Raw genomic sequence first — 25,529 nt, 5'->3', positions numbered from 1 at the left:
TTATATTAAATTTATAAAAAGATTTACACTATTTAAAACATTAATTTTAAAGAATTTTACAATAAAACATGATATGTTTAGAACCACCCATATAGGTACACTAAACCTATTCATCATGCCAAAGCTCATGCTTACATTTTTTTTTCATAATTCGTATTTTTATTGTTTTGAGACTTTGAAGACCAATTTTTGTAGATCGGAAATCAAAAAAGTAATCAATGAAGTCATCAAAGATATTATGAACAACCTTCCCACAAAACAAAAGTTTTAATGACCTATAGATAACTGCCGACATTATTATAACCCATAGCGGCACAGTGGAAAGGTTCTTTCTCTTACTTTGTTTTTGTATATCACTGTTTATTTAAATTGTTGTCAAATTTTTTTACCAGTAATAATCATATTGCCGGGATTCTCTAAAGTTTACGTGATTCTTAGCGTTAATTATTGTACGACCCTGTACTAACATCATAGCATAATATTTTTACATATTTTATTGACAATACAAAACTTCATAATTAAAAGTTATACTTATCATCAATAAAGATAGTTCTATAAAATGTGAGATTTATAGTACCTAATTACGAGTGTTTTTTGTACTTAATAAAAAAAATCATAATTTATTAATAACAAGAAATATAAAAACGACATAATTTTACTTGGACGTGTATCTCCGTGAGTGATTGAATATTCTGTTCTCACCTATATATACATACTATTATGATTGAATTTGTATATCATATTAGTATACCTTTGTTGCCTTTGGTACTTTATATCGACTGATCCTACCCACGGTGGCCGCGCGGCATAAGCGTTGGACTATAAAGCCGTGGGTCCCAGGTTCGAATCCTGGGTCTGGCAAGTACACATATTGTTTTTCAATTTGTGTGTGTCAGGGTATGGACCTAATAGGTTGAGCAAGTGGCTGACATCCATTTCTCGTAAAAAACAAAATCTGTCAATACAAACCTCCACTCTGTGGAGGCCCATATGATCCTATCAGGATCGGACATGGTCGAAGATCCTACCCTCGCTTCACTTATAGGATAATATAATATATTATATTCATAAGAATCTTTATACAAAAATACTTTCCACGTCAGATGGTTAAGTAGATACCCTATAGGTAAACCCAGATGTCCAATAATGCTACGAAATTGAATGAATGAAAGAAAGGAAATATAATTCTTCAAAAAGTTTCCACAATTCATCAGCTTATTTTCATAAATCCGTTAGTTGATATCTATCAATAAAACAATATTATATCATTATCCTATGATGTTAGTATTAAAGCTGGGAATCGCGGAAATATGATTATAACTGCTAAAAAAACATAACATAGTAGGTGGGTACTTACCTTACCATGTTTGTAGGTATGGAGTTAGAAAAAAATATATACCTACGTTATATTGTCGTGTTTAATTCAATGAATATCAAGAGACGGAAAGTTTAATATTGCCATGCCCCCTTCATTTCTAGGATTCCACCCTCTATATAGATAGAATATAGATGCCAAATTTTCCACCAAATATCAATGCAGTGTTCCCGGTTTTTTTAAAGTAAGAAAACGGAAATAGTGAATCGGAATTTTCAACCCTGAAATCACTAAATTATAGGAAACATAAAAAATAATGTTTTATTGTTTAAAAAAATCGCCTGCATTTTTTTTTTGTTTTTATTATCAATAAAAATAGTTTTTTATTGTTGAACAGTTTTCTCTGGTTATATTATATTATTATAGTTGAACTTAATATGACCTAGATCGGTACAAGTGTCCATAACTTTACTATAAGTTTTGTATAAGGTATGTAAGAAACTTGGGTATGTTTTGGGACTGCCTCTGTATACATATTGTATTATAATATACCTATGTACTATATCGATTCCAGATAGAATACTTCAAAGAGTCGAGTGACTTGCATATTAGCGTAACTTTTATACAGGCATTTCCATCTTGATCATTATAATATTATAACTTTTATTATTTTGTTGAGTATTTTCCATCGTATTGACTTTCGTAGTTTTATGTTATTCTTACTAATTTATCATTTTCTTCACTTCATAGGTGAAATGGAGGAAGAGGGAAATATTTTCAAAACCGTAGCGATCAAAGTCCTGAAAGACAGTGCCAGCAGAACGGCTGAAGATGATTTCATCAGAGAAGTGAACATCATGAGCGCATTCCACCACGAAAATATTCTTACTCTCATCGGCGTCGTTCAGAGAGGTTTGCATCATCAATTACTTTACTTTTAGATAATTCATCAGGATAATATATATTTTGCTATAACTATTATTTAACACAATCGGTGGATTTATTTTATTTTGATATAAATTGTATCATTTGCCTTGTAAAATTTAATCGAATATTATGATTTTTAAATTACTCATTGATATTCTGATATGGAATGCTCTCATTTACAACAATCAGTGATAATAAAAAACCCTATTATATTTAAAAATAAAATAGTTATAATCATTAAGTCGAACAGAGTAGTCACACGATGAATTAATATCGATTACTAATCAATCAGTGACTTCCTTAGGCAAAGTGCCGCCCTTAACGCTTTCGCTGCTGAAGAGATAATGAGATTTTAATTGCCCCCTTTAAAATGCACGTTAATTACATCGATCGGCCGCCTGGCCATTACGCGCCGTGCGCGTCTTCCGCGTCCAAAGTATTAAACAGAATTATAATAACGTCCAATTTTATTTTTAGTTTTAAATGGTCAGCAAATTCGTTGTTAGGTACCTACTTACTTATCTTATTATTAATTTTCGACTATCTTAAACAGACAAATACACCAAACATCTTTAAATTGACAAACATACCCTATACCCAAAATTAGAGCATTTCCACGAAACCTGCTCTCAAAAAGCAGTAGTTTTAGGTGTGTGAATGCACTGATAAATTTGGAGTTATTCTTATAAAATATTACCTTTGCGATAAACCGCCATTACAATATGTATTACATTGTGTATTACAATACAACAATAGTAATGATGTCAAGATTTTTTAAACTAAGATGTCGATACTTTACTCAAAAGTTGTAATATTTGTACTCGCTCTTTCATTTGCCGCCCTGTATGTGCCACCCCTAAGCAACGCATTACCTATCTGCCTCCACAGGTAGTCATTGCAAAGTATTTACACATAACAAAATGATTCAATTCAGATTAAAACTCTTAATAGTACATGAATATTATAAATATTTCAACTAATGGTTGATATTAGTTTAGGTAGGAGTTTTCCCATTGTGATTTCATATCATATTTTATTATTGTTTTCAGTAGAAAACGGGCTTAATCCGTGGATGGTGTTCGAGTTTATGCCATTCGGCGATTTAGCTGGCGTGCTACGGAGTAACTCTCATGCCATGCGCCAGCCGATACCAGGCCTTCCAACTCTCGATAGCAAGAGTTTGCTTTTTATAGCACTTCAAGTAAGTAGCCACTCATTTTGTTTATACGAATTCCTTATTGTATCCATCACACTTCTCCGAAAATAACACCGTTTTATTGTTATAGGTAGCATGCGGCATGCATTATTTGGCAGCTCAGCGATTCGTGCATCGGGACTTAGCATGTCGCAATTGTTTGGTGGGGAAAGATCTCATCGTAAAAATTGCAGACTTCGGCATGAGCCGAGACGTTTACACGTGCGATTACTACAAAATGGGCGGTAATCGACCAATGCCTATAAGATGGATGTCCCCGGAATCAATAGTCTACGCGCGATTTACCCTAGAGTCCGACGTCTGGTCATACGGCGTTGTTCTCTGGGAAATCTACAGTTTAGGAAAACAGCCATTTTACGGCCACAACAACGACGGTGCCAGCAAGCTTATCTTACAGGGGATCATGTTGATACCTCCGGAAGACTGTCCTACTTTTGTTTGCGAGCTTATGCGGGCTTGTTGGAGAACAGATCCTAAGGATAGGATTCGATTTCTAGAAATCTGCGACAAATTAAGGGTCATTCAAGAAAATGGAGAATGGGAAGGATCCGGTGGGTCTGACAACAGTGCCAGAATAAACATGAACACTTGGACGAGATCGATAGATCGGAGAAGCAAGTGGTCAGTCGAATCGAGTGAACCTTTACCGAGACCTCCCATTGATTTGCCACCCGCTACGCCAATGATACAGGAACTGGAACTTACGGATCTTGAAGGGTATCTTTTACCTGCTCTACCCCCTCTTATATCAGATTACCTCACTACCTTGCCTGATATCAGTGCATAGTAATATTTATTTAATTAAAATGAACCGTGAATAAATCCTCATCGTAAACAAAAAATATCGACCTTCTCAAAGAAGCCTATGTTCATATCGACTGTAAACAGGAAAAAGGAAGTAATACACAAAAATCAAATTTTACAGGAGGTACAAAGAGATTTTTGTTATGGTTTTCGGTCAACGTTAAAATACACAATATACATAACCATGAAATGCGTGAGATTTAATCATTTGGTTTTTATATTCCTAATCTGATAGGTATTAATTATACAGTCAATAAAATAAAAACCAACAAAAATGATGGTTAAGTCGTTTTTTCCACTTAATTTAGATTATAAATTGGCATTTGCTGCTTAAATACTTTGACACAAGACACAGCGTATATTACTAGTCGTTTACAACGTTATTATCCAATGAAAACTATTTTTAAAAAACGGAGGGTTACGTCCTTTTTCATTTCTAAAGTCGATATTCTAATCAATGATCCGATGAAAATTCTAAAAAAGTTTTATGTACATAACGCAAATTTTTATATTTATTTATATTTTAGGGATTTGGTAACAGTCCCTCTATAATCTATGCCGATACGACTAGAATATTGTATTATTGTAAATATATCTAATTATTAATAACTTTACCGAATTTATAAAATAGACTGTTGTATTAATTTCTTATTAAAAAGTATAATATATGAGTACATATATTATTATTATCAGTAATTATTTACTGTTGTCATAATGTATCATGAAAGTAATTAATTATATCAGATCGTAATGTTTATATATCTGTTAATAGCACAATTATATCCGGAAAATAGATAACTTTTGGAAATAATTATATGCACTGACCAAATAATTGTGAGCTTAATATACCTAGTGTTAATATTATATTAACACGTAACAGTGAATTTTATCATAATGTTTATTTACAATAGTGTTACTTATCATAATATGTATGTACCAAAATTACCAAATAATGCTCAACATTTCCAAGAGTGTCCAAACTAAAATGCAATGTATAATAATATTATAATATACTTATGATGTCAAAAAATATTGACGAAGAGTTATTACCTACTAGCTATTATTTAACATTTACCTTCGAGAATTTGTTAACCATAAATGGAACAAATGGTGAAAATTAATTGATTTATTCCTATTTATAGAAGTATGTATAGTAGATATTATTACAGCGGGGTGTTAATTTTATTGTAGTGTAACAATTATTATTTTCATGTTCAGGGAACACAGAATTAATTGGAACGCGGGTCTATTCTATACAAAAGGCGAATATCGACCGCTAACGTGCTAACGTGATAATGTGTTAGTATTTGTTACATACATTTTATATTGAAATATTATAATTGTAATTGTATTGTAATCAGTTAATCAGTCGAAACTGTCTCTCTCTCGCTCTCTCTCTATCGCTCATGCTCTAAATTTTAGCACAGGCAGGGGGCATGCCGTTAAAATATATCATTTATTGCAACAATTAATACCGGCTAATTATAATTGTTACAATACGTGTTAATAATTTGATACAAACATACCCTAGTTAGCGGTTTTAGCTGACGAAAGCAGCCTTTTGTATACCGATCTCGAGTGTGAAAGAGTATGGGACAAACTTAAACAACTGTCAAGAATACGTCATTCTAAGCTTGTCCTTCGTTCTGATAACTGCTCTCAGTTTATGCACCGACGCTCATTCAATATTGGTGTATTTGAAGGTTGCATTTTCGTATGACACTCACAAATTCAAAACCCTGCTTCAAAATGTAGTGTATTGGGGGTATAGTTTATCTGAATTATATTTATTAATCTGTTCTGTGGTTGTGGTATTATTACTCGGAAATGTACGAAAACAACTAACGTCGCAGTAAGAAATTTCAAAAACTGACCACCATTATTTTCACACAATTTAGTCTTTCCATAGCTCATTATTTACTTTCGTCCAACATGCACTCTTCGCCACTGCCATGAGATACCTATACTTATGATGCCATGTGAAAATGTTTAATATAAAAACCATTATAATAGAAGAAAGCGTGTATGTAATGTATATCCCTAATTATAAAAAAATGTAATGAATAATGAACATATTGGATAAGTAATAAAAATATAAATACCGATATTATACACCTTCCCGCAAACAAAGTACACAATTAATTGTTTGTAAACTTTTGACACTACACAAATATTTGTCTGAAACTCAACATTCAAATTCAATTTCCACACCTACAAACATCAGCAACATATAGAATGTAGTATGCACAGTCCACGCCGTAAAAATCCGCGCAATCAAAACAACATTTCACGAGACCACGAGTCGCAACTTTCGATGAAACTAAAAAAAATCTCGCAAACGTGGCACACTCGTTTGAGTGTGCATTTGCACATGTTTTCCACCCGCGGCGGAATCCCAACAAACATGGGCATTTGTATAAAACTTTCACAATATTTATATGCAAATCTTAGTAAATAGTTTATGATATGTTTATTTGTTTGCGGGATGTACGTCGATTTGGACTAGGTGTTAACAGTGTCAACTGTCAATGTGTAAATGTGTAAATTTTAACATATTTTTAGTTATGTGATAATTGAGGATAAGTATTGGTCAGTCAAAGTCGGTTACCACACTTTTTTTTTCTATTCATTTTTTTTACCATGTCCGATCCTAATAAGGTCATAAATGGTCCTCCACAGGGTGGAGGTTTCTATAAAAAAAAGTGTTTTACGAGAAATGGATGTTAGCCACTTGCTCAACTTATTAGGGTCCATGCTATGACTCAAGACACAAATAGAATAACCTTTGCCAGACCCAGGATTCGAACATGGGACCCACGATGTTATAGGCCGACGCTTAAGCCGCTCGGTAATTGTGGGTTTTATAGCTTTCGATTAATTCTTTTAATTTCACCATATTAGTTTTGTCCAATTATTTACTAATTCTTTGGCGAAAACACAACATTCTATTTGCAATCCTAAATGTGCTAGACGGTGTTTTGCGCCTATCTGAAAATGGCGGAATATTGAGATAACCGACTTTGAAACTAATAGTCTCAATTATATCATTATTATTGTATCTATTTTATGGTGACCATATTTTCTTCATTAAAATGAACCGATCTGAAAGAAGGAGGGGATAACATTGTGAAAATTGCAAATCAACTGACTAGAAAAGTGATCGTATATCTTATTAAAATAAATCAAACAGATAAAAAATAAGATAAAAAAAGAAAAAATGGATCCGTAACATTAAGGCCTGTTGTTTTGATTGATGTGTAATACGCTGTATTGCTCTGCCACTACTCGTGATATAAAAATTAGTCGTAAATTTCTAACATTTCACTTTCTATTGTTGATTTCTTATCTTGAACAATTACTCTATGTTGAAAATACATTTTCTTTTTTGGTACCTATATAATCCGCAGCCTACCCACTAAATGAAATAGGTATGCTACAATTTTAACATATTTAAATAATAACATAAACCAAATGTACTGTGCATCACAGTAAAATACTTTATAAAATGTATTGTACTGCAACAGATATCATGTTAAGTGATTTACAATCAGGTTCCACCACCGCTATCAAGGGTTCCGCGAGAATTCTTTAAATATCGCTAAAACTTTCAACTTGAAACGTTTTTGGTAATTGAGTGAAAAACAATTACAATTACAGCATATCATTAAAAATTCTTAAGAAAATACGTATATTCGATGTGTATCCAAAACGTAGACAATAAAAATAATACATAACTACTGCTTTAAAATATTCAAATATAAATAGTTAATCATTTTTTTAACTCAACTGGTAATATCGTCTTACTTACGAGTTTGTGCGTTGCGTCACGTTTTATGGAGGGTGGTAAGGAAGTAATGAACAATACCTACCTATAACTTTTTGGAATAGATTACGTGAAAATGACAATTTTTCACCTGCGGCGCAAATGTGTAATCAATATTTGTGGGTATCAGTTTTTAAAGGTTTTATTTGTATTTAGGTATCCAGTAATGATGCTCTAGATACCCATAAATAATAAAATATATGTAAAAGGTTATGAATGTATATTATATAATATGGGACTAAAGTACTTTGGGGTGGCATTTTGAGTCTCGTTAAGGGTGACGATAAGTTGTATTTATGTATGTCAATGTCTGCTGTATTGGTGTTATCAACTGTTGTAATTTACCCCTCTGCACCAAAATGTGAGTTAACCAGGTTCACTGAGGTTTCTCAAAATCTTCAGAGGGTTCCACTAAACAAAAAATCGGTGTGTGTACTTATGTACGCACGTTAGAAGTTATACTTCTTTGGCTTAACAAAACAAAAAACTCATCTTTGCCATACAGCGGTTATAATCGATTCAGAAGTACCCATGATGATTTAATAGAAAATCAAATTTTATTGGCGTGTTATTATGATTTTTTCATTTAGATCTCAAGGGTATTTTATCGATATAGGTACCGTCAGCAATAACATTATGTATGCGAATAAATAATATTATTGCAGAATGTACCTACTTTGGAAGAAAAAAATCTCAAAACCTGTGTTTGAAAAATTTAGCAAACCGCTATTTCGACCATCTTTCCTTAAACAGATGACTGTACAACTATTTTCGTTAACAATAATAATGTATTACAAATCAAGAATAAAACAGCATATTTAATGGTTTAACTGAAACGTGATATTGGCTTTTGTGATGAAACATAACAATATTATAGTCTTCAATAAACCACTAATAAATAAATTGACATGGGATATGCGACAAATATTATCCTAAACTGTAACAATAAGTATTTTCGTGTATGAAGTGTCTAAATATTGTAAATTTACAACATAACATTGTTTGAATTATTTACCAACTCAACATTCACACAATTTATTTATTTATTGATATACTTAACTATAATTTTACTAATAAATAATACTTACATAAATATAGCCCCAAATCTTAATGAATAATCATAATAATAAATTGTGTTGCATCGGCACGCGCAACTTCCGTCACACGCCAAAGGCGTTACATCGGCGTCACACGCCAAAGGCGTTACATCGGCGTCACACGCCAAAAATACACTCTGATCTGTTTTCCCAAACGCGCCAAAAGAAGTATAACTTCAAAAAATTGGGAATTTTTGATATATATATATAGATTATAGACATATATACACTTAAGAACCAAATTTCCGTCAAGTTGCAAGTTTAAAAATTAAACACTATTTTTCGCTTCCTTCCTTTTCGAGTTCGGAAGAGAATATTTATCTTCTACCATGTATGGAGAAAGTCCAACTATGTCCAACCTTGTGTATGGCTTACGAACAGTTGTGCCCTCCTGATAGAGATGTTGTGCATCATTGATATAAATAGAAATCATACTAGTTACAATCACACTTTTCACAATAACAGTACCTAGATGTATGGTAATCATCGAAGGTGTGTGTGTACAACTGCATTTTTCAAGCCTAAGTATATTTAGGCCGTAGCACGAATCTGTGAATTTAGATTGTAGTGCTAGCCATAGCTTCTACTTAAAATGTGAAATGGTTAACTGTTTGTAGAAAATTGTGATTGTTTCATATTGAAAATAATGGTAATACGTTAAATTAACCAATAACTAGCACTACCATCGGAACTCTCCATTTAGTGCCACAGCCTCATTACAGGCGGCCTTGGTGCTGTATTATAAATTAATAAATAAAAAAAACTTTTGCAATTCGGGAAAAACTAGTTTTTTTTTTCATTTTAAATGCCAAACAAATAATAAAAGACAAAATTTGGTGTTTGAAAAAAAACCTAGAGGCCAACGCGAACAGTATTTTCCCTCTTCACACTTGGTCAAGCAAGGCAAATATACGCGATCACCATTGTGTAGACCAGCGGTTTCCAACCTGGGAGGCGCGCCTCCCAGGGGAGGCGCGATCTATTGCCAGGGGAGGCGCCAAAATTTTTGAATAAATTATTTTTTATACCATAATATCTACAAATAAATAAAAGTTCATATCTTAACGTAACAGTGAAAATTCAGTGCATGAATGTTTATTTTAATATATAATACATATATTTAAATCCTATTAAAAAAATATTTGGAGCAGAGAAATTTAAAAATGGCGCTTTTGCAAACGCTCTGTTTCGGTAATGCACAAAACGACCGCTGGTTGCATGAAAACAATAACCTCAAATTTAAATGTCACTCGTAGCTAAAGTGTCAACTGAAGCGTGTAAGCAGGGTGTGATATTTTTTTTTTAAATTGTTTTTGACGTGATTTCTTTAATATAATATAACAATAATACATGTCTCCACTTTTAAATGATTTCTACGCCAGATATATTGAAGCAAACAAAAATCTATTTCCTGAGTTCTTGGTTAGTTTGCTAATGCATTTTTCATATAATTTTATTAATAGTAAAAAAAGTCGCCTGCGGCGCTGCTTTGTTTCAGGGCTATTAAATATTTTTAATATATGGGTGAAAGATCCTGGCCTGTGGGCCCTATTCACTATGTGGAGCTCATGATAGAATCCATTAATTTTTGTCAATGAACGATGATGAATTTGGTTGACTTCTTTTAAAATTGATTGTGGTAATAAACAAGCTCATTCGTCGCATGAAAAAAAAATTAATTAAAAATGAATTTGATATAAGTAAGTAGTAAAAACTTGTGTGTTAAAAAAGTGTCTGTATTATTTAATGAACTAAAGGGAGGGAGGCGCCAAGATTAGATTTTTTTTAAAGGGAGGCGTAGTAACATAAAGGTTGGAGACCACTGGTGTAGACTCTACGTAGAGCGTCACATGTGATTTGTGACCCATGGTCGGCAAATGTCGGTCGCACTTCGACGCAGTGTTGATATATACACGATTCAAAGGGCATCAACATTCGCGATGCTTGTCCCAATGTGAGGAGGCGGCTCTAGAGGTTGGTTCATATATAGTACACGTAAAGGTTGGTTGTACTTGGCATGCTAATAATTTGCAGAAGGCAGAACAAACACGATACTTAACTCGTTTTTTTTTTCAAATTGTGAACTGTCTGCTTTCTGCATAACTACGCTCAATTTTAGTTATAACTAAAACTATACGTATGCTGAATAAAAGTATCAGAAAAAATATTGTATTGTACACCTTCTGTAACAAAAAACGTTAAAACATAAGTGTAGACTGAAGACTGACATTGAAGATAAAATATCATTATAAATACACTTTAAAAACGAATCATGCCACCTGTATAGAATTGCTTGAACAACATAAATTGAGCTACACTTATGGAAAGATCATTTCTTGACCATTATACACAGTAAAAAAATACTACATAATATTCAATGAGTGATATTTTCTTCTCGCATTGTATAATAATTCTATTATACCTATTCATCATTCCTACTATATATTGTACATAAAAAGTTGCTTCCTACAAAATAATAATGTTTTCAGTTAAAATGACCCCGTATCCTGATAAATATGTTAATTGACCAGAGAAAAAATATTTTCCAGATAGCAACAAATCAAATCATTTACGCGACATCATTATTTCTCAACATCTTTATTTTCTCTAATGACAATATCTATATCTAGTATCGTGTACCACCTTCAAATTCCGTCATCTTCTGAGCGACCAAGACTCTCCACCCCTCTCAGTCATCTGCTTATCTAATGCAGTAAGCTCCTTCACTTGATCGCTCCAGCGCGCTGACGCTCTTCCTCTGCTTTGCCTTCCCTGAAGGCTCCCCAAAATCACCAGTCTCTCCATTTTTTCCGGTCCATGCCGAATAATATGTCCAAAATAACGGTATAATACGTTTCAGACACATTGTCGAGGGTCGTTCCATTATCTGAAGTCTGGATGATTGACTAGTTCGTTCTGTGCTTGTGTAGATAAGTACGTTTCAATAATAATTAAAAAAGTCTGGACTCAACTTTATCATATATTATGATTTAGCTCATGATTCCTACAAGAGTGATCCGGCTCTTTCATGTCACGTCATTGTGGAAATATGCACTTGCAAATTAATATTAAAAAGTATGTAACGCTAAGATAACTATTTTTGTCAGTATATTATTACTGTAGATATTATATTGTTGTTGAATCTAAGGAGTGAGAAGCTTGAAAGCAAGCCTAGACGGTTCCCTTTGAGTTAGAGCAAGGTTTCCCAAACTATGTTCCGCGGAACACTGGTGTTCCGTGGAGCGTGAACAGGTGTTCCGCGAAAACCTGGAATGGTTTTATATGCTGGAACGGCTGCAACAAATTCAAACATGTTTGACTTTCTTAAGAACTTAATTCACTTATATTTGTAGGTGTTATGTTTAAAAATTATTACTAAATAAATAATAAGTATTGGTTTATCGCGTATTTTAATTTTTTTTATTGAATTATCAATTTAAAATTTTTATTTACTTACAAAATAAACAAGGTGTTCCTTTAAAATTTCAGGATTTGCGAAGTGTTCCATCGCAGGAAAAGTTTGGGAAACCCTGAGTTAGAGCATAGAATAATTATTTGTGTTTATGAGTTATCTTCTGATTGCATTGTAGTATTTAGAGAAGGGGGTTTCAATAATTCACATTATCCAGTAATATTTTCAAAAATGAATAAATCTAGTTAGGGTGAAGATATACAATGTGGATAAAATAGAAAAAAAAACGTTTTCAGCTTTGTTTTCCGTTTATTTTATTATTAAATCTGACATTTATAACATAATAAATGTAGTATCAAAGCTTTAATAAATTATTGTTCAAAGCTTAAAATGCGATAACTCGAATTATCACTTCACCAGAATAAAATATTCGAAATGATCTTTTTTATGTAATAGTACGAATAGCTAGTCAATGTTTCGATTAATAAATATCTCATGACAATAGAAAAGAATGCTTTTATTTTACATGTTTACATATTACATTTATGAATATTCCACAACTGTTATGTACCTATTCTCCATACTGAATACGAGATATTTATACCTACACGTACTTATAGTGATATTTAATTTATTATAAACTTCCATTAAAATGTGGACAGTAATGATTGTTTTATTTACATTTTTCTATAATTATTGAAACATTTTATTATTTTAAGATGAATCAAATAAACAATGTAAATATGTATCTACTTTAATATTACATTATAAGTTTATTCAAAGTGCAATTAATAGCATTAAGGCATAGTTATAGACGACTACATTATTCTGTGTTATATATTGTCATATTTTTTTTAAATGTTTTGACTGTTGTATTTTTGGTGGAAATAAAAATTGAACGTTCCAAGTTGTTGAATATAAATAATTGTGGTGTATTTATTTCTATGTCAATCCTTTCATAGCCTATCATCCAGTGGCGAGAGGTGGAGCCTACTGTTAAGATTCGACATAAATAGTGCACACTAATCTTCGTCAGTCATACTTATTTGTTTTCATTGAACTAATAATACGAATAATACAGTTTGCAGATAGTGCTGGTTAGTTTTTAAAATTCAATTAAACCTTACAAAAACAAGCCAAAATAGCTGAGGTATGTTATGGGCGATCCGACAAAAATAGTGCACACTTTTTCAGTCATTCTTATTTGTAAAAGTCATTAAGCCCTTTCGAACCAAACCATTGTCGATAAAACCTACTCTTCTATCTATAAAATATCTAAAATGATGTATGGTTTAATTAGTTTAATACATTAGTGGCATAAGAGACTAAGAACAGGACACACAATGGGTAAACGGTAAAAGATTTGATGTCCTCATAGGAAGAAGCGATTCGTAGCTCTGCAATGAATGTCATGTTTTGGAGGACATTGTACATATTATAGCAGTACAATACTTAAATACGAACGAGAAAGAGTACAGCTGCGAATTGCGGATATCTTTGAGAATGTCGACGAATTGAAAGGTGCGGTGCCCTAGCGGTGGGTAAGACGGAAGAGCTTGGAAAAACTGTAAAGTTCTTTAACAGAATTGGAGTGAGGACCTGATCGGCGAACCCTTTTCTCGATGAGAAGAGGTGATACGACAGCGAGTCAAATCCTCGGTAAAATCATTAAAAATGTCATAATTTCAGATATTTTATAGATAAACGAATATTTTTTTACAATTAGGTATCTACTATGAGTAAAAGCCGAGACTGCTCAATGGCAAAATCATTCAGGTCACGTATTCAGTCATGAGGTACCGACGAAGAAAATGAAGTACCTACCTACTATTCCATTCAACGAAATAATAAATGTGTTTTTCGCCAAAGTACAGTAGGTACCTACACCATAATCACTGTGTCATTGCTCATTTCCAAAGAAGTTGGAGCATTTCTTTAATCACAATGAAAAGTTTATTGCGCACTATGTATATTATCTATATTGCATCGATTTCTTCGAATGGAAAAAATTGAAAAATAATTCAAAATCGATAGTATTACAGTTTTTAACCATAGCCAAAACCAAAACCTAAAACAAACTATTTTATTATGGGTTAATACAGGATATTATGTTAGATTTTGGTTTTGGCTTGGTTTTAGGTTCCAATTGAACACGGCCATAAAATACCATATATTTATAAATATGTACCTATAGTAAATGATGAAATACGATAGGTAGGTAGTGTAGGTACCCACTGCATAATTATTTTTCCCAGACACTAAATATTATAACATACAATATAAATTTGATGTAGGTATTTATTATTTTGATCATAACATAACTGACAACAGCTAATGAATATGATTTGGAAATTAAAATCATATTGAATTATGTCGATAAAAACTCAGGAGTTCTAACATTATGGACATTTCTTTACAATTAAATGATATTAGTACCAACCTACAAACTTAAAATATCTATATAGATACTCATCAATAACCGCCTTGAACTTATTAGAACACAAACAGAATTGTGAATACTTACTTATATTATTCAAAGTTGTTTATGTTATGCAATTTTTTTCGTTATTGAATTGTTCATACTTGGCGCTATTATCTTGCTATGTTGGTGCATTGTATTATTCTCTACGAGTCATATTATTAGTATAGTGGTAGCCTTGCCGATTTGCTGTCTCTGGGCCTGAAGCATAGACTAAACATAATTGGACAGAGACAAGGTAAAAACTAGTTTGAATTATTTTTCACTCCCCATATAAACAAATCAAAATACTGAAACCAATATATAATATTTGCTTGTTTGATTAAGTGATTTTTTTTTCATGAAAACACATTTTTTTGGAGAAAATAATTATTTTGAAAAGACAAGTGACGAAAACTAAATTTTACACTGGCAGCACAGTGCTGAACTAACCCACTTTCTTCTTTTTACGTCGTTGTTTAGGAGATTGGCATTTTTTCTCCCCAGCTTCGACATGACCATGGCAGACTCGGAAATTATTGATTTGGATGCACAAATTGAAGAGGTAGCCCCAAAAGACAAAGAAAGGTAAATATTAAGATGCTGACTCAATTCTCGTAATAACCCTGACATCTTGAACCCATTGACGTACGCTCACGCTCATTGTTGTTGAAAAAAATACTATACATACCTACCTATTATACCACATCTCATTTAAATATAATTTGTTTTTGTTTTACATGCCGTTTGCATTATTTTATGTGTCTTAGGGCTGCCGAAGAGAAAAAAGATATTGGAAATCAGTTGTACAAAATCAAGAATTACAAAGCAGCACTAGCACATTATACGGAAGCAATAAGTTTGTGCCCTGACAAGTCATCATACTATGGAAATCGTTCAGCCTGCAGTTTTATGCTTGGTCAATACAACCAAGCATTGGAAGATGCTAAGCAAGCTGTCGCCTTAGACACTTCATTTGTGAAAGGTTATTCACGTATTGGAAAATCATGTCTCGCACTTGGTAAGTGGCAATCTTACTATTATTGTATACAGTCGATTAACCAGATTGTTTTATTACCTTCATCAATTATTGCATTTACATAATTAATGGTATTAAAAGGCTTTTTTTCTAAAATGAAGATAAAATTTAATACCTACCTTCCTATCTATATTATTTATGTGATTATAATTAAAAACATTTTTTCTTTTAGGTGATTTAGTAGGCTTAGAGCAAGCCATGGTCCGCACTGAAGAATTGGGAGGGAAAGATAGTTTAGCAGCAGAAGCAAAATCGTTAGTTGTAGTGAAACGTATTCAAAATGACGCCCAAGCCTCCTATGACAAGCAAGATTACCGAACAGTCATATACCTAATGGATCGCTGCCTTGAACACTGCCCAGCCAGTACCAAGTAAGCCAACCGTTTATTAAACCTGACATTTTAATTATGTAAAAACCTAGTAAAATTCCAAATTTTAACTGAGTATCACCATCTACAAGCGCACACAAAGGGTGACTAACTGCACATTGTTTAAAAAATTATAGATGATGCAATCAATTGCATCATCTTAAGCCTCGATGACATTGAGCTACTTTACAAGCTGCTTGTCGGCGAATTTAAAAGCGGGCGAGTCAGCTAGTACGATTGTGATGATGGCACACATAACTTTCCACTCGCTCAGAAGCCAACAAGCTAGCGAGTTGAAACTGTCGTTTTTGGTACTATTTTGATAGGACGTATTGAGTAGTTGGTTTTTTTTCCGTGAGGTCGCTCTACTGCGCAGACGCAAATCGCCCAGTGTGTAGCGTGTAAAGTAGCCCGGTTTTCAACTTTTCTCAGTAGATTGTTTACAATCTGCTTGCTAGTTAGTTCGATGATGACACTGGGCGAGTTTACAAGCAGATTGTAAATTCGCTGGCTTGTAGCTTGTAAAGTAGCTCAATGTCATCGAGCCATTATTTATGCTGGCAGTGCACGCGGGGTGATAAAAACTTAAAGTGTATTTATATTTAAGTCATGTTAATTTATTAAAATTTCAATCGACATTTAGAATATGTTTTTATAGTGGCTTCATTGAACAATAGACTCCCATTATCACCTCACTCATCATCATCATCAGGGGCGCGGCAACCCGGTGTGGATCCTGGCCTCTTCCAACAGCTCCCTCCACCTGTCCCTATCCAGTGTGGCTGCTTTCCAATTTGGTATAGGTAAATCATTCTACAGTGGCACCATAGGCGATTCGGGCGTGTATTGAATTGCTTACGACAATGCCTGTTTCAATGCTAGCAAACAATACCACTACAACTGCAAGCCGTATTTGCCGTACCCATGGTGCCACTGTAAAACGATTTACCTATACCAATGACATATTAAATGGACAACTCACTTCATACCGGCGCGCACGAGAAATTGTGCATGAAAGTCATTCACATATGTATAGGTAGACGTCACGTGACCATATGACGTATCCATTTCCATTATGCGATACAAGCTTCGAGAATTTATAGTAATATAACCTTTATTGTAATGGCGTATTAGTGTCATGACTCATTGCGTTAGAAACAGATTCTCGGTTACTTACGACTTCTCGGAGATTAGACGCAAGTGAACCCAGCGCATCACAGGCGACTGTCCAATGGTTTCTGTCATTCAATTGCATTGAATAAACATTATCTTAAAATGGCATTTTATAAATAATAAATCATACTAACACATGAAAAGTGATATCCCATCTTTCTTGGAGTGTTTAGTAGATTTTTTTTACAATTTTTAACTAGGCACATTGACATTTTGTAACACAATAATAACGGTGGAGTCGAAACCTGACAGTCAGAAATTTTGTATGGGCAGACCCAGCAGTGTCACCAGACCGCTTGCAAGCAGAATGTTCATTTGAGCGTAGGATACCGATATTAAAATATGAATTTCGCCATCCGGCAGACCCGACACAAAGTGAGTGTCATTTTATTTTCTAGATGCTTCGTCCATATTAATGTCATTGACCTATACCCCCAGAATACGGCAGTCACTGGCAGCTCCACTCCATTACCACCTCACTATCTCATTTTAAAGATTTAATTTCTCATGTGTCCATTATCTTTTTTCAGGTTGAAATTAATCAAAGCTGAATGTCTGAGTTTTCTTGGCAGATGTCAAGAATCATTAGATATTGCAAATGATATTTGGCGCATGGACAGCTCGAACGCTGATGCTTTATACGTTCGTGGAATGTGCCTTTATTACCAGGTAAAATGGTAGTCTACATTTTCTTTTAACATCTCTTTCGTCTCTGCTCTCGTTTCTTGACAATTTTTCTTTATATTACAGGATAATGTAGACCAAGCACTGAAGCACTTCCAGCACGTTCTGAAACTGGCGCCAGACCATCGTAGGGCTATGGAATTTTACAAGAAAGCTAAATTACTACGGCAAAAGAAAGAAGAGGGTAAGTTTGCATATTATTATATTGAGGAAGATAGGTACCAATGCCATGCGAAATAGGCATAATGAGATTTTGGTAAAAATGAGTTTCATTCATACTTAGGTGGTTAAATTGTTTGGAATGTTAGTTTCATTTTTATCATCCCAAAGTCCTGTAGGTAAAAGTTATTCCATTACTAAGTTGTAGCTTTTTTCTAGGGTGTTACTGAAAATATATCAATTAACTCGATATTAATCTTGCTTTCTTAAATTAAAAACTATCTTTTGTATCCTAAAAACCACAAGGTTATAGACATTTGTTCATATAGCAAACATCTAGTGCTAATGAATAAAAAAAATATGAATCGAGAGATATTTCTGTGAGTATGAACTAAATTTTTTTCGAATTTTCATATAGAGCTATCCAATTCTCAAGGTTTATAAAAGATATGTCAAAAAAAAATCATAATAGTATTATTTTTTTATACTCACTTCTAATCCTAATATTTAACTATTTATAAAGCCATTTTGTTTATTCAATTACAAATTAAATCGCTGAGACATTAACTCATTTAGTGCCGACACCGCGACTGGCCATTAGATATAATTAACGTGCTATTTAAATGTGGTAATTAAATATTAATTAACAGGTCAGCAGTGGTTGTGTTAATTGAAATGTGACTATTTTCTCCTTCGCTAAACGATTGTGTAATTTTACAATTGAAGTGAGTCCACCAATGTGGTTTTATGCCAAATCATTTTCATTTGATTAATCAAGGCTTTATTGTAAAAACATTACTGAAAAACTTAATGCCTGCTCTCGAAAAACAAATCATTGCAATCAATAGTGTTGTCCAAGCACGAAAGTAACAACGATTTTTACTTTAGATTTAGTACACCAGAAAATGATCATTTGGTACACATCATAACGATTGCCTAGATTTTTGTATTTGTGCATTTGTCAACTAGTCTGAAATGTTATCATTAGTAACTAGTATCAGCTAAACAGTCTCATTAGTATTATCATATCTCATGGAAATATTATATATTATTTTGTGTCGCATTGAATATTTGTTTTTGTGTTGACAACAGATAAGCTATGTACTTACCTAATCTGTTAAAATATGTTTGAATAATAACACAATTATTAGTTATCTGATATCTCTGCAAAGGCAAAGGCATGTGGTATCACCAAACCGCATCTTTTCTATTTGAAACAGTAGGCCACTTATCTGAATTTTCACATAATACGGTGAATGATTAATAATGTGTATTTGTTATGTTTACTTATAGGCAATGATGCGTTTAAAATGAACAAATGGCGAGATGCATATGACTTGTATTCTGAAGCATTGAAAATTGATCCGTTAAATAAAATCGTCAACGCAAAATTATTCTTCAACAAAGCGATAGTCTGCTCGAAATTGGATAAACTAAAAGAAGCCATCGAGAACTGCACTGACGCACTGAACCTTGACGAAACATACCTCAAAGCGTTACTCAAAAGAGCCAAATGCTATTCAGATATTGGGGAACATCAAGAAGCGGTTAATGATTATGAAAAAGCTTTCAAAATGGACAAGAGTCACACAAACAAACGATTTTTACATGATGCCAAAATTGCTCTAAAGAAATCCAAACGTAAGGACTATTACAAAATTCTCGGTGTTGAGAAAAATGCTTCCGATGACGAAATTAAAAAAGCATACAGGTAAATTTAAGTCTTTGTTTATTTATTTATTGTTTTCCAAACGCTGAATCGTAGTTACCTTTCATTATTATCAAGCTTAATATACTGAGGAGCGATATGGCTTCCCGCTTCATACAGTCACATTTAAACCTCTGTATATTAGCTACTTATATTTATGTGTACAGTCACGGTCTAAATAAATTATTCATTTCTTATGAAGTAATCTATAGGATTACTAGCTTTTTTACTCACCTTTGCGTCTGTGTATTTCTATTTTTCCGTATCGCAAATTATAAATCCCAAATTTCCCTGCAGCACAATAGGGTTTTTAACCTTGGTGTTAGTTAGTTTGTGCTGTGATAATTGACTTGGACCCAAATTAATACAGAACCCCCAGCACAAGACAGGCAGGCAGGGAGAAATACTCTATCCTAATACATAGGTCATAGATTAATCCTGAGTGGTGTTCCAATATTTCACGTTTCCAAAAGAGCTTCTACTCTAAACTTGACGCATTCAACCTAATAATACAAGAGTTTATATTATGAGGGGTTCTGTAAATAACCGTTTTTATTCCAGAACCCTCATATAAACACCTAAATACCCGTTCACACGGCGATCCGTCTTTGACAAATCGTAATTAATCACGATTCGTCAATAACGATTCTATGCGATCCGTCAAAAACGAATGTAACAATGTATTATATTAGCCGAAGAGTCCCGAGTCCGAAGCTCCCGTCCTGCATTTCGCCTCCACCCCGCACACGACGAAAGGCGATCGCAAAAAAAACGATTCGTCAAAAAAAAATTGTTTGTATAGTGTGAACTCGTTCATATATCTCTATGTTTTTAACGACGGATCCGTCTTTTTACCTTATTCCGCATTCGTGATGTGTTGACAAAACCGTATGTCGCGTTCTGACGGATTCGTCATTTTTCACGATTCGTAAAGCCGTAGGCGCATGTGAACTCGCTGGTAGAAGCCACTAAAAAATATAACGATTTGTTTTAAATCACGATCCTGAAAAAAGACGATATGTCACCGTGTGAACGGGCTATAACATACTTCAAATCTTGAAAGCCAGGGAGCTTAAAAAAGATTTAGGAAAATGTTCGTCTGGAAAAACATCCAAATATTCCTAATTCCAATACTGAAGAATTATTAAGATTATCCTCGTCGACTTGCGTGCCCCACCATGAAAGGTGAAGACACACATTTCTCATTAATGATCTTTAGCTAAAATTATCCTTTTACGGTTCATGTATTATGTACACATATATTACCGACATTTCAATGTTTGAGTTTAATTAGTGAAAGGTTAATATTACATACGATTTCCCCGGATTGATTTGTTCATGAGAATTTCTTCAGCCAATAATCAAATCGTTATACTTTTTTTTAACATTCAGGAAGAGAGCGCTAGTACTTCACCCTGACAGACATGTCGGTGCAACAGAGAAAGAGCGCCTAGAGCAGGAAAGTCGCTTCAAAGAACTCGGTGAGGCATATGGAGTGCTCAGTGACCCAAAAAAGAAAGCGCCCTACGATTGCGGCGAAGACCTTGAACCTGATATGCAAGGTATGGTGTTTTATAATAATAAATTTACTTGTAATATAACTTCCTTATTCTTCATTTGATTTGGTATTGAATTATTTTATTCTTTATGTAAGTGACGAATATAATATACAAATTTAAAATAACTATCCCATATTATTTATATAATTTAACATTTTCCAAGAAATGAAGCCTAGCTCCAATTTTCAATACAATATTTTGAAGTCAATGACAATGAACAAAACATATTGAAATAGTGCTGCCGAAATTTGCATTACACATTGAAAAGTAGTTAATTAATTAAATTATACATGCATACAGTCGCACTCGGTTTTAACGATCACGGATATAGCGAGATCTCGGATGAAACATTCGTTGATATTTTAGTTTATGATTTTCTTGATACATTTATTCACTTTTATAACAACCTACTTATTGGTTATACCGAGCTTAAATATGGTCAAAAATTTTCTTAAAACTGTTAATGTTTCGATCGTTTAAAAACATTTTGACCCTAAGCAATAAAATCTGACCAGACAGGATGCTGCCAGATTTGGATAACGTTTATGACACTAGTTAAGTGTCTAAGTACCTACCTAATTGGTGTTTTTGCCGACAGTATTGAAAAAATATACACGCATATGGTTGAAATTGCATGTAAAAAATCCAAGGTTTGTGAATTTACTAGATACCTACCAACGTTCATTACAATAAACAACTTCTTTTGTAGTTTATGAATGCCATGCTTGTTTCGGGGAAAAATTTTAATTGTATATTTTTGTTTGAATTGTGACTTTGTGTTATATGACTTCATTAATTTATTAACCTTTTGTGTTGTGTGGTTGTGGAAATAATACAATATGCAGAGAAAAATGATGATGTGATTACATACATTCCGACTTTATAGGGGGCAATTTTTTACTATTATTTTACCTGAGGCACTAAATTATAGAAACCAGCATATTGATATTCTATAAAAAATTGTATGTCTACCGGATATGTGGACATACACTACTTACAAGCAAATGATTATGCACTGATATTTGTGTTCGGACAGATGTTTACAGACATATTATAATTTGTTCACGGACAGATGTATCTTGGTCTGGATGTATGTCAAATGAATCTTAATAATATGATGATGTAACTGTTTTTGAATCCTATTGTTCGTTTTGCAGACCCGAATGCGATGTTCCACACCTTCTTCGGTGGGGGAGTCCCTTTCAACTTCTCCAACTCTGGCTTCAGCAACGGAGGAGGCGTGAGCTTCCAATTCGGTTAAAAGAAATTTCCTTTCGGTGGTTACTTTTCGAAAAGACATTATCTCATACGAATGTATTATTTTACATGAATCGACTAATCGTAGTGTGCCGAGAACTGATATGTGAGTTCTTACTAACGATATTTTCAAGTTTATTTGTAATTATTATTAATAAAAGTATGCATAGAAAAATATTGAATGAAATGTTTTGAATCCATTTTGCGGTGCGGTGAAACGCTGAGATGTATGTTCCAATCGACAGTGTTTTCGTGTTTAGTTTAAAATACTATATCGACTATAGGAATATATAAAAGTAATCTACTTATACTTCTCTCTTAGTCTCTTTACTTCGGATACTAGGACGTCCTCTATTCACTAAGATTCACTTACTTAGGTCATTTGTCCCATTCTTTACCATTCAATATTGTCATTATCAATGTTTAGCTATAGGCCGTTTGTGAAAAGTATTATAATCTGAAACATTCTTGGACTAATATATCTTGGCAGGAATATGTCCCAAAATAAACTTAGCATGTTGCTCTCTGTTTTTATCAAAGATGTTAAAGAAAACTTTCTTATATATTATCTAAGCATTTATGAAATGGTAATAAGTGTTGTTTGTTGCATTGAAAAATGGCAGTTATGGCAAACTGAAACTAGCTTCATAGATTTTGAGAAAGAAACCACAAAAGGCACCCTCGGCAGAAGAAGTGTTTCTTCTACATCTTTGATTTATATGCAGTTTATTAGTCTTGATTAATAATTTTAATGGTGGCTCAATCCACTGTATTTTGATATCCGAGAGATTATTATGGTAGCTATATAAGTTATTTTAATGATATTCTAAATCAGTGTTGCCATCTTTTTCTATGCTGATTATAGTACAACGGTGTAAAAATACAGTATTTCTAAAAAAGCTAGAGTACTTGAACATATTTCGTCTTGTACTATAATATGGTTGGCCACACTGTCTTAATACATATGGTCAAATGAAATAGTAACACCATCGTAATAAATGATTACTTGTACACTTTGATACAATTCTATAAACTAAATGCCAAAACATGTATGTAGGTACTATATCTAATTAATTATCTGTACATCAATAGCTAATTTTACACAATAATGATATATTCTTTGGCATACATTATAACTGAATTGTGGGACATGGGCTCATCTGATACAGTTATGACGGATTCACAAGATGTTGTGTAATTTATAACATGTTAGTCTTATGGTGATATAGTGTTACCGGTGTACTACTCTGGAAAGAGTGTTTCTAACTCTTCAATTGTATTCATGTCAATTTGTTATAAGTAGTTGACTTTTTTCATTACATACAAAGAAAACATTATGTTTAATAATTTACATTTGGGACATAGTGAAACATTCTTCAGATTAATAAAGCCGTCGGTGAAAATAATGCTTTTAATCTGTCGGAAGAATTTAATAAGATTCGACTTTGCATAAAATTCGTATCTAATCCTCACCTTCATGTGTTCATTGAGATACTTGATTTACAGCTGGCTCAAATAGAATTGATGAATGAAAAACGTAGAAGAAAAATCGCTTACAAACCCGACTTAGGAAGCTTGAAATTTTATAATCTTACCGAATAAATCATAACATATTTAATTGTTTTCTTTTTGCATTGACAGTAAATTATTAAGTTGGTGATTAGTATTTTTAATAACTTTAATTGAAAAAAAAATAGCTCATTAATATTATTTTAATTTTATTTTTTGGGAGCATTTTAGACTTGTTTTGGAATATGTGCAAATTGTGTTGTAATAATACCCACATCAAAAAATTATTGTAAACAAAATATAATATATTATTATAATACAAGAACCGTTTCCAAATATATTCCTAAATATTTACATGAACATTGTTTTTCTTTATTTAACCAGAGATGTCAAAGAAACCTTTCTTCTGCGACGTTAGAACCTTCTGCAGTTTCAAAACCAAAACAGCTAAAGCAAGTTCCAATACGCCAGAAGTGCTATCTGTCTATACAATAAACTCAATGTACTAATCCTGTACTTTATATTATGGATTAGTAGACTGGAGCTCTTTTTTGAAGTTTTATTCAACATCTTTGATATAAACCCATTTACTACTCACATGAAATGAAAACACCTTTTTTATGATTTTAATGAAGTTACTGAAAATAATATATTCAATTTCTTCATGTATTTAATCAAAATTTCTGTGTTGGTCAAAGAGGAATACATTATAATTGTCTTTATAAATCGCTGATACAAGTTTTTATTAATGTTTCAATTCAATCCGTGCTTCTTTTGGTCGTATTTTCAAATTTTTACCCCTATCATCAATTTTACTTGGTATGTTTTCGTATCTATAAAAAATACATAATTATAATATTATTTATTCCTCTCATCGGTTGTTTGGTCACATTATTCACTATCACTTTTATTTAAATTTACAATAAATTATAACTAATTTGTTTTCTCTCGGCAAACGCTCACTAAATCCAGGCTTGATCAAAATTATCTTGGAAAAAAAATGGATCCTTCTTATTTTATA

The 25,529-nt window shown here is 32.9% G+C and overlaps 2 protein-coding genes across 2 annotated transcripts in view; both read left to right on the top strand.

The window, feature by feature from the left end:
* Positions 1-4,380, top strand: part of LOC147066189 (muscle, skeletal receptor tyrosine-protein kinase-like) — a 56,619-nt gene extending 52,239 nt beyond the window's left edge. Inside the window, exons 6-8 of the mRNA XM_085955735.1 lie at positions 2,066-2,227; positions 3,292-3,443; positions 3,529-4,380. Coding sequence (XP_085811861.1) covers positions 2,066-2,227; positions 3,292-3,443; positions 3,529-4,245 — 1,031 coding nt within the window. The 3' untranslated portion in view covers positions 4,246-4,380. The remainder of the gene's footprint in view (positions 1-2,065; positions 2,228-3,291; positions 3,444-3,528) is intronic.
* An 11,132-nt stretch (positions 4,381-15,512) lies between these two features.
* On the top strand, positions 15,513-24,868 carry Tpr2 (Tetratricopeptide repeat protein 2). The gene is made up of 8 exons (XM_085955576.1): positions 15,513-15,640; positions 15,823-16,073; positions 16,264-16,462; positions 18,163-18,301; positions 18,383-18,500; positions 19,769-20,186; positions 21,576-21,745; positions 22,900-24,868. The coding sequence occupies exons 1-8, from the start codon at positions 15,567-15,569 to the stop codon at positions 23,001-23,003; spliced, it is 1,473 nt and encodes a 490-aa protein (XP_085811702.1). The 5' UTR covers positions 15,513-15,566; the 3' UTR covers positions 23,004-24,868.
* The last annotated feature ends 661 nt before the right edge of the window (positions 24,869-25,529 follow it).

The sequence above is a fragment of the Rhyacophila brunnea genome, unplaced genomic scaffold (assembly GCF_057557595.1).
Source record: "Rhyacophila brunnea isolate RB1 unplaced genomic scaffold, BYU_Rbru_1.0 scaffold_5, whole genome shotgun sequence".
Classification (NCBI taxonomy): domain Eukaryota; kingdom Metazoa; phylum Arthropoda; class Insecta; order Trichoptera; family Rhyacophilidae; genus Rhyacophila; species Rhyacophila brunnea.
This window is presented reverse-complemented; position numbering and strand designations above follow the sequence as displayed.

Coding starts and splice junctions, on each gene's coding strand:
- Tpr2 (XM_085955576.1), top strand. CDS start 15,567: ATGACCATGGCAGACTCGGAAATTATTGATTTGGATGCACAAATTGAA. Junction 18,501..19,768: donor ACGGCAAAAGAAAGAAGAGG/GTAAGTTTGCAT, acceptor GTTTACTTATAG/GCAATGATGCGTTTAAAATG. Junction 21,746..22,899: donor CCTTGAACCTGATATGCAAG/GTATGGTGTTTT, acceptor TTCGTTTTGCAG/ACCCGAATGCGATGTTCCAC.